The 13036-nt window shown below is 38.9% G+C and overlaps 1 protein-coding gene across 1 annotated transcript in view; it reads right to left on the minus strand.

Annotated features, from left to right (window-relative positions):
* Positions 1-989: 989 nt before the first annotated feature.
* Positions 990-13036, minus strand: part of LOC103807035 (dedicator of cytokinesis protein 2-like) — a gene marked incomplete at its 3' end in the record, with an annotated part of 60917 nt that continues 48870 nt past the window's right edge. The window contains exons 16-25 of the mRNA XM_009079753.1: positions 11891-11972; positions 9780-9864; positions 8189-8275; positions 7682-7858; positions 7092-7175; positions 5801-5938; positions 4640-4767; positions 3185-3365; positions 2135-2255; positions 990-1132 (exon numbers count right to left, since the gene is read on the minus strand). Coding sequence (XP_009078001.1) covers positions 990-1132; positions 2135-2255; positions 3185-3365; positions 4640-4767; positions 5801-5938; positions 7092-7175; positions 7682-7858; positions 8189-8275; positions 9780-9864; positions 11891-11972 — 1226 coding nt within the window. The remainder of the gene's footprint in view (positions 1133-2134; positions 2256-3184; positions 3366-4639; positions 4768-5800; positions 5939-7091; positions 7176-7681; positions 7859-8188; positions 8276-9779; positions 9865-11890; positions 11973-13036) is intronic.

Raw genomic sequence — 13036 nt, forward strand, 5'->3', positions numbered from 1 at the left:
CCTGCCTCCTTCCTTCCACCCCTGCCTCCATCCCTGCATCCCCCCATTCATCCCTGCGTCCATTCCTGCCTCCCTGCATCCATCCCTGCCTCCCTGCATCCATCCCTATATCCCTGCTTTCATCCCTGCCTCCCTGCATCCATCCCTGCATCCCCACACCCATCCCTGCATCCCTGCATCCATCCCTGCCTCCCCGCATCCCTGCATCCATCCCTGTATTCCTGCTTTCATCCCTGCATCCCTGCATCAATTCCCCCATCCCTGCCTCCCTGCATCCATCCCTGCATCCCTGCCTCCATCCCTGCTCCTCTGCTTTCATCCCTGCATCCCTGTGCCCATTCTTGCATCCATCCCTGCATCCCCACATCCATCCCTGCCTCCCTGCATCCATCCCTGCACCCCTGCTTTCATCCCTGCACCCCTGCATCCCTGCATCCATCCCTGCATCCATCCCTGCATCCCCACATCTATCCCTGCATCCCTGCTTTCATCCCTGCATCTCTGCCTCCCTGCATCCATCCCTGCATCCATCCCCCCATCCCTGCCTCCCTGCATCCCTGCTTCCCTGCATGCCTGCCTCCTTGCTTCCAGCTCTGCCTCCATCCCTGCATCCCCACATCCATCCCTGCGTCCATTCCTGCCTCCCTGCATCCATCCCTGCCTCCCTGCATCCCCACTTCCCTGCATGCCTGCCTCCCTGCATCCATCCCTACATCCATCCCTGTATCCCCACATCCCTACATCCATCCGTGTATCCCTACATCCATCCCTGCATCCATCCCTGCATCCATCCTTGCATCCCCAGAGCTCCACCACTGCCACAGCTCTGCTTCCCCACAGACCTTCCACCCTGCTCTCCCTGATGAAGGCAGTAAAAAACAATGCAGAGTTTGGCTTACAATCCTACATTAGCTTACAAATGCATAATTTTCATCGAAGTTTTGAACGTGTAACACTTCTTCCCCCTTCCACAAACACGCAGAACCTACCATTGTTTTAAATAACTGATTCATTTTCTTTTTTTTGAAGGTTTTCTTGTCACTGTCTGAGGTGGAAGGAAACACTGGTTGACTCAGCCTACGTGATGCAATTGTTTCATCGGGCGCCGCAGTGCTGACCGACAGAGTTAATCCTTACCACAGAAACATATTGGTTGCACAAAACAAAACCAAAAAGGAGAGTCAGAGTGTAAGATGAAGCAGAACTCAAAATAATGAACTACTGCAATTACTCGAGAAAAAAAAAAAAAAGAGACATTTTTAATCTAACTATATCCTTTGAAAACAAAGTTATGTAATGGGAAAACACTAAACTTCATTACATTGAAACTGAACAGTGAAAAAAGAACCAGTCTGGTCAAAGAATTAAAAGCAGATAAATCCATGAAACAGAAGTGGCCCTGGCAGTCTGTTGTGTTGTGCTAAACATGTTACAGGCATCTGGAAAGGCAGTGACAGTGAGAGGGATAGATGAAGTGCAGAAATGGGATGTGCTACAGAAGAAGCGGTAAAGGGCACTAAAGGGCACATTGACTCTGCACTCCAGCCGAGAGAACAGCTCTGCCTTCAGTCACACTTTCCCCTTTGCTTTCATGCAACCATCAGTCTATCTAGCAGGCACCTATGTTACCTTGTTTCCCCTGCCTCTTGCTGTGAAGGAGCTTATGAGATTCCTCTCTAGCTTCAAAACATAAGTTGAAACCTTACTCTGGGGCAACCTTTGGGGATATTCATCTGCCAGAGCAAAGCACAGAGGACTTCTTCCTTCTTCAGCCCTCAGCTGGAGGGAGGAATGCAGAAGCCCTTGTTTCTGCAAGTGAGACCCTACACAGCAGGGAAGATGAATAAACCTTGCCTCTTTCTAGGCAGGAGCAATGCTCACACTATACAAAATTCGGAGCTCCAGAAGTAACACCTGTAGAACTTGCATGTCAGCACTGGGCAGCACAGTGTTACCAAGCAGGAGTAGCACTCTGCCCCCACACATAGAGTACATAAATTGTAATCCTTGTCTCAGAGGCACAGAGCCACATGGAGAGAGCTGTTTGCCCTGCTTGGAGCAAACCTTTCATTGCTGTTTTCTTGACATGGCAATAAATAAGTGTAGAACTCTGACCCTAGTGAAAGCAGCTTACCTGTGATAGCTGGCATAGAGCGACTGACAGGACTCATCTGCTTGAGTACAGATGTTCTCTGAGGTGCCACTACGTGCTCTGAGAGGTTGGTGTCACTCATGAATTCATATTTCCTTGACAGCTGGTAAATAATTAAAAAAAGACATTAATGATGAATTGAGAATTTGGTCCATGTATAATGTGATGTACTAGCTAAAAACATGCAACAATTTTGCAGATCATTTATAGTTAGATAAATACTTCTCATTCTACATAGAAAAAAAACTTCAAGAAAAGCTGCAGAAGGAATCTGGAACTGTCGGATGGTAATCCTACCCTATTTTTGGCATAATACCACCAGACAGCTCTGAGTGTGATCTGCAAAGAAAAATTACGTGTTAATTTAGATAGGGCTTGTGTCTCAAGAGGACGTCTTCAAATTTATTTATTTATTTTTATACTAAAAGAAAATTATCCTGTGAATTACACTATATATAAAATTTTTTTTAAAAAAAGGCACAGTGTAAGTTATATAAGTCATTCTAATGATCCAGCACTGCAATAAAAGTACTCAGAGGATCTATGGAGCCAGAGATGCCAGTGTTTCCAAACTTCAGTCTGGCACCATTTAAGGAACACTGTTTGCAATCTTGCAATTTCCTAACAGCTGCATGTTCCATAACAAGGTACAAATCGTACAGGGCTCATCACTTTGCAATGGCCCTGACTGTGAAGAGCTGCCACAAAATGTCAGCACAGTCAATTGCCTCTCCACAGGAAAGCCAGCTTAACCCTCCCAATACACTGCTCCATTTTAAGCTAACCAAGCTTCAGAATTTGCAGCTTCAGAGCTGTATTATCTGTCATCGTAAGCAAGTCAAGATGTTCTGATTTTCCCACTGATGTTTCCTCCACAGCATCTTTCTGGTTTCATTCAAGGCAGGGCAGATCATCACTGCATTCTGCACATTTCCCTGCATGACTTCTATGTGATATATTTCTTTCCTAAGCAAAGGAGTAATGCTCTCTTCTTTATGGATTATAAAATACTACTGTGAATCAGTAACATACACATTTCATGTCAGAGACAGAAATATCACGTGCTATCTTCTCGTCAGCAAACACCACACTGCTTCTTTTTGTTCTTTTTTTGGACCTTCTCATCTTGACTTCAGGATGAGGATTACTTAGCACAGCAGTCTCCTCTGATTCTGCTTTTCCTTGCTTTGGTAGCATTGCTTCCAGATCAAAGCTGCAGGAGCAAAGGAAAGAAGTACAAGTTGCTGAGTGATATTTTAAAATCCACTGGTATTCTGATGTCATTTCCCCATGAAATATGAATGCAGGTCATCTTTCCTTTGACTTTCTCTGCAGCCTTGCAAACTGCTTGCAAAGAGTGTATGATGTGCTTCAGCTGGCAATGTAGACACGAATAAGATGCCTTCAGGCAGTGTGACATCATCTTAAAATGTTGCAAAGAATGTAAAATATTAAAACCAGCTCAAATCCCTTTTTCAAGATTTGTGCATTAGCTTAAAAACTCCCAAACCAAACAGAGCTAGAGCTCACATGGCAAGTTGATGTGTGGCTATGGTGGTGCTGAAAGGAAGACATGTGATTTTGGTTGTTGAAAAGAACCAAAGTGGAACAGAGTATTGCTATTTATTGTCATGTTTTAAATGCATTCTCCAGTCTATTTCACTATATTGGACATGAATGCACATACCCAGTGATTAAAAAAACCCAATTCCTTCCTCTGTTCCTCTAATTTTTAGTTATAAATGTATATAAATATATATATATATAACACTTCCCCATTAGGGTCATACAATGGACTTCTTAAAAGTGAGCTACTCAAAAAGGGAGAGCAAATGTTTAAAAAAATTAATCACAATCAAACACTGCTCAGTGAAATCAGTTTTCTATCTGCCTTGTGTGGGAAGAAGTTCTATGTGCCCAAAAGGTGATTTATAAATTGAACAAAGCAATTTGAGGATGAAAAGGCTAATCAATACATCTATAACTGTTCCCTCATTTAAAGGTCTCTGTTTCCCAGTGCTGCACTCAAAGCATATTAGGCAAAGCATTTGTTGTGACGTTTTACAGACTTTATTAAAATGTTTCACCTCCTAACTTTTAAGTTTGTAAAAGTTGTTCTCTTTCTCTCCATATTTCATGAACAAAAAGAAGATAATTAAGCTAAAAGCTGTATAAAGAGAAACTTGTAAAAAAACCCAGATCTTCATAATTTTTTGAAATGTCATATAATTTTTAAATGTTTTCTGAAAAAGAAGCACCAGTTTGTCCAGTGAGAGTTGAGAATGTTTTTTCTATTAAGATGGAAATACTGCAGCTTTAAGCCTGGAGGAAGCGATAGCTACAATTAAAAATAATTTTGGCATAGCCTGAAAAGACTGCTGGTGGTCTTTCTCCTTGAATGCTTGTTTTAAAACCTTTTAGTCTGATCTCATAAAACTGCTTAAAAGACAGAACTGAAAAAAAAATCGTACTGTATTCATGACTAACCTTTCTGAAGCAACTTTCTTGGGAGTGCTGCACTCTGAATTCATGGAAGACAGTGAAATAACTGATAACTGACGGTAGGACCTCAGCATTGACCTTGGTCGTCCAACTCTCTTGTCATCAAAATCTGGCTGCAGGACGGAAAAGAGAAACTCTATCAAAAACTTGGTGTCAACCTCATTTCATCCCTTGAAGACAGCACAGATGTTTAACATACAGCATGAAAGAAGTCATTTGTAACATCAATTGCTGTGATTGTACCTTTAGTCTGGTTCGCTCTTACTCTTAAGACCTCTCAAACTCAATTCACGAAGTACTTTCTCTGCAAAATTTTAAATAGGTTGGGTTTTTAAGATCTGTAAGAGTGCTGAAAGGTTCAAGCATGAGGTAAGATTGCTAATTGCCAATTGCAACCTCTGTTATTGCAAGGATGGGGCATGGGACTGAAAATAAAAACCATACTGAGAAAAGTACATATAGTTTTCATTATACAGGTGCATAACACAGCCCAATAGCCAAACTTCAGGTTAGAAACTTGCTACTTTCCCCCCTATAACAGAAGAAATAAATCCTATTATAAAATTATCAATGCTGAAAGCACCAATCTAAAACAATTTCCAAAGCAACTAGTGTTTAATCAAAAAACCTAGCCAACATCACTCTTGCTAACCTGCACAAGCTCAAATAGAGCATTTTATTCAAGAATTGCCTGGGGTGTTTGTATTCAGAAGTTATCTTTCAATTCCCAGATATTTCAGTTTGGTCTCAACTAATATTTATAGCATTATACACATGACAGGTTTTGCCTCATCACACAGCTGGAAGTGGCTAGCACAGGGACGTGTCAACTGCAGATCAAAGCGCTAAACCACTAAGAAAAATTGCAAAGAGAACAAAGGTGAGAATTTGCTTTTACTTCCTTAAGAAGGCTGAAAAGACTTGCAATTTTAATAGTCATAGTAATATACTCAAAATCTTCCAGAATGAGGAATATTTGAGGTGTCAGAAAATTGAATCAGCTCTTGGACTATAAAATTCAGGTCCTGCTACCTTCAAATCACAAGAAAAGCCACAAGCAAAGACACTTAGCATGTGTTTTTGTTTAGCACAAGATGTGTATTAAGTAAAAAGAAATTGCAGGAGAGGTCAAAAGGAGAGCAGTACCAGTTCTCTGGTTCCATATTGTTTTTCCACTTTAACTTTTAAGTGCTTGAAACATTCCTCCATCCGGTCATGGAAAGGACGCAGATTATCAGAAACTCTGCTTTCATGAATTTTAATTCCAGCCCCAAGGAAAGGTATCTTCAGAGGAAAAAAAGAAGAAACAAGGTGAGACGGTTACACTGGGTCCAATAACCTCTCTGGCTCCATTTGAAGCATCTGCTAATCAACTGTGAAACTCTTGCTGTGACTGGTAGACAGATTTGTCTGTTGATCTCAGATTGGAGCAGCAACTACAGATGGAAAGGGCTCTTGAAAAATGGATTTGCACAGTAAATTGCTGCAGAATGTTGGCTGCCTCACAGAGGCTGTTTGCTCTCTTCCGTGTATTTTAATGTTATGAGATTTGTGCAAAACACTTTTTGCTACCTTTCTGCCACTAACCTTTTCTAACTGCTTGACTATTGACTTTTAGTTATTTCATATTAATATTTGGGCTTTTCTGCAAAATCCACTTAGATTTCATACTGCTTCTTTGTGTTCTGACCCTAGAAATGCTATTAAGGTTGTATACATCAGTGCATCCATAGACTTGATCATATTTTATGGAACTTCAATTTCAATATAACATTTAACAACATGGTATTAAAGCTCATCTATTACAGACAGATCTGTTTGTCCTCTTTTGAGGGACTTACAGGGATAGATGGAAATGACCACTTATTTCCTAACACCAGATGGTATTACAATCAATCCATCCCACTAAACCACTGAGTACTTCTGACAGTCAGAAAGGAGGAATACACAGAGCCTGTGGTGGGCAATGGCACAGGAGAAAGCTGTAAATGTTGGTAAGTAAAACTAAGAACCAAACTGAGATGAATCAAAGTGAAACAGGAAGAAACTTCAAAAACATTAAAAAAATAGGACAAAACAATTCCATTGAAACTATTTAGAAGATTGATTTCAAGGCTGAGAGAGGAATAAATGTGAGTTTTTTTTGTTTCTCATCTATGAAAGAGAGACTGAATCATTGAATCATTGAATAGTTTGGACCTTTAAAGGTCCTCTAGTCCAAACCCCTGCAAGGAGCAGGGGCATCTTTAATTCCATCAGGTTGTTCAGAGCCCTGTCCAACCTGACCTGGGATGTTTCCAGGTTTCTATCCCTCCCTGCTTTGGGAAACAGCAAAAAAAAATGTGAAAGTGACACAATCACTTCAATGCTGTTAGAATGGAACAGAACAAAGGAATAACTGATGAAGCCTCAGTGGTGGCTGTCAGTGAGAAGTTACCTGCCAAGCAATCAGATCTTTGAGTCTATTCAGCTTTTCTTGATCCTCTGGATGGTCTCTGATATATTCTTCTGTAAAGAAAGCCTTAGACGAAAAGAAATAATTAAATAATGCAGTCCATATTTTGACAGGCAAAGAAATCAGAATCAATTCCTGAGTGCAGCTGGTGATTATAATATTGGACATCAAATAACAGAGACATATGAATGCTCCTTTACCAGATGCTGCTGGTGATAATTCCTCACTCTTATCAGTTGAGAACTGAGGAGCTCTTTTCTGTTAAAATGTATTCAGTCTTTGTCCAGCACTTCTGACTTTGAGACTCTTATTATGAAACTCAGTTATTGTTTCTTACAACAATAACTGAAACTGAAAAGGCAGGTTTGGAGTATGATGATTTACATCAGCCAATACTGAGTTTCAATTACTCTGGTTTGCCAGTTTCTGCTTTCAAAGACAGAGGTGACCAGGATATGAAGATCTCTCATACTGCCCATCCACACTGCACTGTCCCTAGAACCAGAGGATGTAGGAGGATTATAAAATGATGCATCTGACTATGTGCTTTGCATTGACTTAAAAGGTCTTACCTTCTCATATTTGGCAAAGCCACCCATAACAGCTGGATCAACAATTCCATTCAGGAGCATGGAAAGTGGATTAATAGGAAGGTTCTCATCACTCTGGTATTGGTTAATCATCATCAAAATTTTTTCATTTGTCGTGGACATGGTCTCAATAGCATTCTCTAAAGGACTAATTGTACTCTGTAAAAAAACCCAAAACACTTCTAAAGTTTCTAAAGAGATAAAAAGGTCTTTTAGGTTTTATAAAACTCCACATATATTAACAACATTCTTGCAATTCAGAGAACTGACACAGACTTGCTCAATTCTCTTAGGATTTGGTCCTAAGAATATAAATCAGATGTAAGATATATTGATCCTAGCAGTAGAAAGGTAAAGCATAAATAATAACAGGTTTGTATGTATAAAAAGAAGTACCAGTAGCCTAGTGTGACAATTTTGCAAATTATTTTGTACATGAAGATTCCTATAAATACATATTTTATCAGTTCTTAGCACATTAGTACACACCTGTGACACATCAACCACTTCAAACCATCGTAGGATTCCAGGAAGTTTGTATGCTGTAACAAATGATGTTCTTTCAATCCACATAGACTAGGAAAAAAACATAGCAGGAGAAAATGATACTTCAGGATTTAAACTTTAATCTTTTCTGCCTTCTGAGATGTCAGAGTGAAATGAATGCAGATGGAAAACATATGCATATTTTTGCATAAAAAGACTGCAAAATTAATCTAGCACAGCAACTTGCACAAATCATATTCTTGATTTCAGATTAGGTCATCTTCAGGCACAAAGTCTGCCCAAAGCAGAGAAAGAAGAAATTTACCCTTGAATCTTTTAGTATCTATTCCTATTTTTGCCATTAAAGATGGGATGACTGTGGCTAAAGGACCTCTACCCAGATTATACTTCCTCCCTGCACTTTCCAAAGGTATTTCAGCAATTAAAAGCAGTAACAGCCCCATAACAACTTGCCAGCATTATGACTTTTCCTGTTCCTTCCATTTTCCTTTTCTGAAAGAGAGTAGCTGTTGGTATTCTGAAATATTTTAGAATAGCCACTAGTTCATTTATCCTACTGCTCCTTATTTCACCAGTATCAGCTCAGCTAAACTGTCAGTATCGAGAAACATGGTAACAAATGAAACAAGACATACTCCAACTATCCCAATTTCACCTCTCTGAGGGAGGTATGTGTGTTATCTATTGTAATCAACAATTTCATTTTTGTAAAACCAGTTCAAGGTATATTCATAAATGGGCCAAAACTCTCTAGTTTGCAGAGGGACCCAAGGTGCATCAAGGGTTTTGATGATGCAGTGCAATCCTGGATGTCAGGGTAGAGTTTGCATCTGAGGTGTTAACTTATCAGCAGGTAAGAAGCTCCTTACATCAAAGCATTGACACTGCTAATCAGCACACACAGAACTGAAACTGTACATTTTGGGAAGAAATGGTTTTTCCCATCAGGATCCCAAGAGCATAGCTTTAGCCATAAAGACTGAATGATATGCTTTTCAGAGCAAGCTATAAAACATCAGACACCTGTAAAATGAAAATATAGACACTTACCACATTTTTATACAGGACACTGAAAGGTAATTTATGGTGGTGCACATTTCTGAGAATATTTGGACAATGAAGCTTATTCCTCAGCATTACACCATTAGGTATGGGAGTAAAAATGACATACACAGTTCTCTAGTTTGTCACGATTGCACAGAACAGACAGCACACACCTCATTGCCAAGCTGGCAGCTCATAAAAGGGCTGTTAACTACAAGTGGCAAAGCATTTGATATTTATTTACATGTCATCTTGTTTCATAATGAAAATCTGTACCAGAAAATGTTGGTAACACAAACATGTTGAATATTTTAACTACATGATGTTTACCTGCAATTGAATCACTGATGTATCATTAACTACACAGGATTAGTGCTGAAACAGAGAAGTCTTGTATTTGTTTTCGTGAACCAGATCCTAAAATTAAGGTGTCTGTAATGAGTAATCTGAGCCTAAGAAAGGATCCAGGATCAAAATTCAGTCGCAGTTACCAGAACTATATCCATCACCTTGTCATTAATTTACTTACAGCAAATTCATTTTCAGGGTCAACAGATCCTTTTCTGACTGGTCTTGAGTAGTGGAACCTCTGCACATTGTTGGACTTATAAAAACTGAAAGATTGAAAAAAATTATTGTAAAATACAGCACCCAGAAATTAATGGATGTTGTTATCACACAGAAATATTTCATTTTGAGTCAGTTGAGTTTTTAATTAAAAGCAAATTTACTGCTCAGAAAAAAAAAGTACTGGAAACTCAGGAGACAAGTACTTCATCTATAAATCAGGGTCAACACAGAGAATTTCACAGTTATTAAGCTTCAGCTTATAAGTGGGTGTATTTTCCAGGTATAAAAATTCCAGAACTTCCAGATTAAGGTTCAGACTTACAGCAGAAGGACTGGAAAAGATTTTTTCTCTCCTGTACTCCTGCTATGGAACACACCTTGCTTGCTGGCTTTGCCAGGGCACACAAAAGGAATGTATTTTCTTCCAAGTAACTGACTGCACAGAGCAGGTATTTTCACCTGCACTGAACCACAAGTGTGTTTTCATCCACAGCACATGCCAAATCAGTTTAATCATGCCTAACAATCCTGCTCACAAAGCAGAACAACAGCTAGTCAATAAACTGAAGCCATTAATACAATATCTTGCAATAGATAATAAAATGTATATAAGTACTTGTAGAGGGGGACAATAATTTAAAGAATCTATTGCAAAGTCATGTTATGGTCTATTCTATTCAGGAAATGAATTGTTCTCAATCATTGTGAGCACATATTTCCACTAAACTTGGAACCATTTGGCTTTTAGCACTGCCTTATTTGAAAGAATGGGGAGTGCAGAGTTGTGGCTAAGTATTTTGCAGTCCATAGAGAAGTCTCTCCCTTTAGTTTTAGTTTATGTTTTAAAGATGAATTAAATTTAAAGTCATGTTAAGTAAAAGTCAGTTTTGCAGAGAAAAAAAAACAAGTCAGAAATCTCTTACAGTAAAACAGAGCCAGAAAAAGAAATGGAGAAGCCCCAGAAAGCTGAGCTAAGCAAACCATTGTAGGAACCTATGATTTTTAATCCTAACTGTTCCGATTATCTTCATCAGTAAAAAAAAGAAAGTGGAAAATACTGCCACTGAGTCAGATCCCTTCCTACAGTTCCATCTGGGGGGACAGATATTTTGAAGCTCTTTGCTAGATAATGCATGGACATAACTAATGTAACTAACAATTAAATGCCCAATAAAGTACAATCATAAAAATAAATTTCTAAGACCAGATGCAGCTAGGAGTTTAGTTGAATTCTGCAGCTGAGACAAACCATTACAAAATCTCCCAAACTGTTACCAGTTTGGTGTGGTTGGCACCACATTGAAATCTATTCAAACAGGACCACATTTAGAATCTGCCTTTCAGTTACTAATTTGGAAATTAATCAAATTGAAATTGGGACTATAGATTTTTGTGGGATTTTTGGGTTGAGGTTTTTTTTTTTGGTGGTGGTTGTGGTGGTGGTGATGGTGGTGGATTTTTTAATCCCAGAGAACAAGACCTGTGCTTGAATCTGCTTTATTTACTACGGTGTGTGTATGGAGGCCATTCTTGTTTTTCCACCCTGAATCAATTGCAACTTCAGTAAAGCTGCAAAGGTGCCAGCTGGTTTGGATACAGCTGTTAGCCAGTCAGTTCTCAAAATACGTTGGACAATTCATTTCCTTTACTCCTTTACAAAACTCTGACCACGGTACCAATAGAAACCACTTTGCCACCATGTCTTTTACAGTCAGCAAGACAAACCCTAACAAGATTCTGTTATACAAGAGCCTTCAACTCAGCAGTTCTCATCCTGCAAGTCTCCTCTAAGATCCTTCTCTCCATCACTTGTCTAAGCAGCTGTGTTGAAAGCTCAGTACCTTTGACCCAAAGCACAGATTCTACCTCCCCACCCTGGAACCATACCCTATTTCTGTAGTGGCAGATGGGTAGATGTTCTTTCATAAAATTCCTAGGGGATACCTAGGTCAGAGCGGACAGAGCTCTGAGGAAATTGATCTAGTTGAAGGTGTCCCTGCTCATTGCAGTTCTCAATTTAGGAATATGGACTGACTTTCATTTTACTATCTATTACAGAAATTCACTTACTTTATAATTTGATCAGGCACTGCCTTATTTTTGAACCTAGGCTGCTCCTCCAGGACTGGCTGCACTGTAAAACACTGGATATCTGAAATTGTGAACGTTAAGGGCATGTTATTAGCTATCAGTATGAAATACTGTAAGCTGCAGGGGAAATAAAGATAATAATAATTATTTAAAAAAAAAAAGACGTTTCCTGATGAAAAATCTGCAGTGTTCAGAGTTTCATTTGTGGAGTTTCTTTGGCTATAAAAGGAAAAATCTGCCAGTGGTACCCAGTAAATATATATTAATATTAATTTTAAACTGCATATTTTTATTATTTACTGAATTTATCACACTGACTCATTCATTAAATATTAAAGCCCAGCCAACCTACAAAAATAACATCAACAACATCTGATGTTAACAGTTTCACTGTTTAGCTTTGGGCATGCATAATGTCATGATGGTTAACATCTCATCTTTAAAATCTGTAATTGAACAGCCCTTTTACTAGAAACTTCATTTTCCTATTGAAGTGCTATTTTTAAAATCTGAACACTGTGTTTGTAAATAAATATATCACATTCTTACATGTTTCAGCATATTTGAAACCTATGCCCTCTGGTTAGGTTCTGTAGCTTGTTCTTAAGTGCAGAAGTAGTGTGTATCTCCTGTTGGTTGCAAATAGATGAGCAAATTCTACCTTAAGGACTGAAGCACATGATCTCAACAAAAAAAATTAACGAGTTAAGACACAAGACAGACTTAGGAGAACTTGGCTTTCAGGCTTAATGTACTATTTTAAGCCTGTAATACTTTCTTCAGTCATGACAGTGCAAAAGGAAAGCAAAGGAAAGGAAAACCTTCTCCTCCAGAAGGTTCCACCAGAGTAGACTCAAGACATCACGTGAAGTATTGCAACATTACCTTGAAAATTAACAAAGAAAAATCACCACTTGAAAACAAATGTCTGACACAATGAGGTGATCTCTCGTATCTACTCAGTCAGTAGTGATTTAAATCAGAACATAAAGAAAAAGATAATCAGAGTTCTTCTGAACAAGAATATTTAGAGCATTCTAAAAGGTGGTTAACAATGTTTATGAGTTAATATTCCTAGGAATACTTCTGAGAGCAACTGAAGGCATATTTACATTTTCAAGAAAT

This window comes from Acanthisitta chloris, unplaced genomic scaffold, assembly GCF_000695815.1.
Source record: "Acanthisitta chloris isolate BGI_N310 unplaced genomic scaffold, ASM69581v1 scaffold11278, whole genome shotgun sequence".
In the NCBI taxonomy this organism is placed as follows: Eukaryota; Metazoa; Chordata; class Aves; order Passeriformes; family Acanthisittidae; genus Acanthisitta; species Acanthisitta chloris.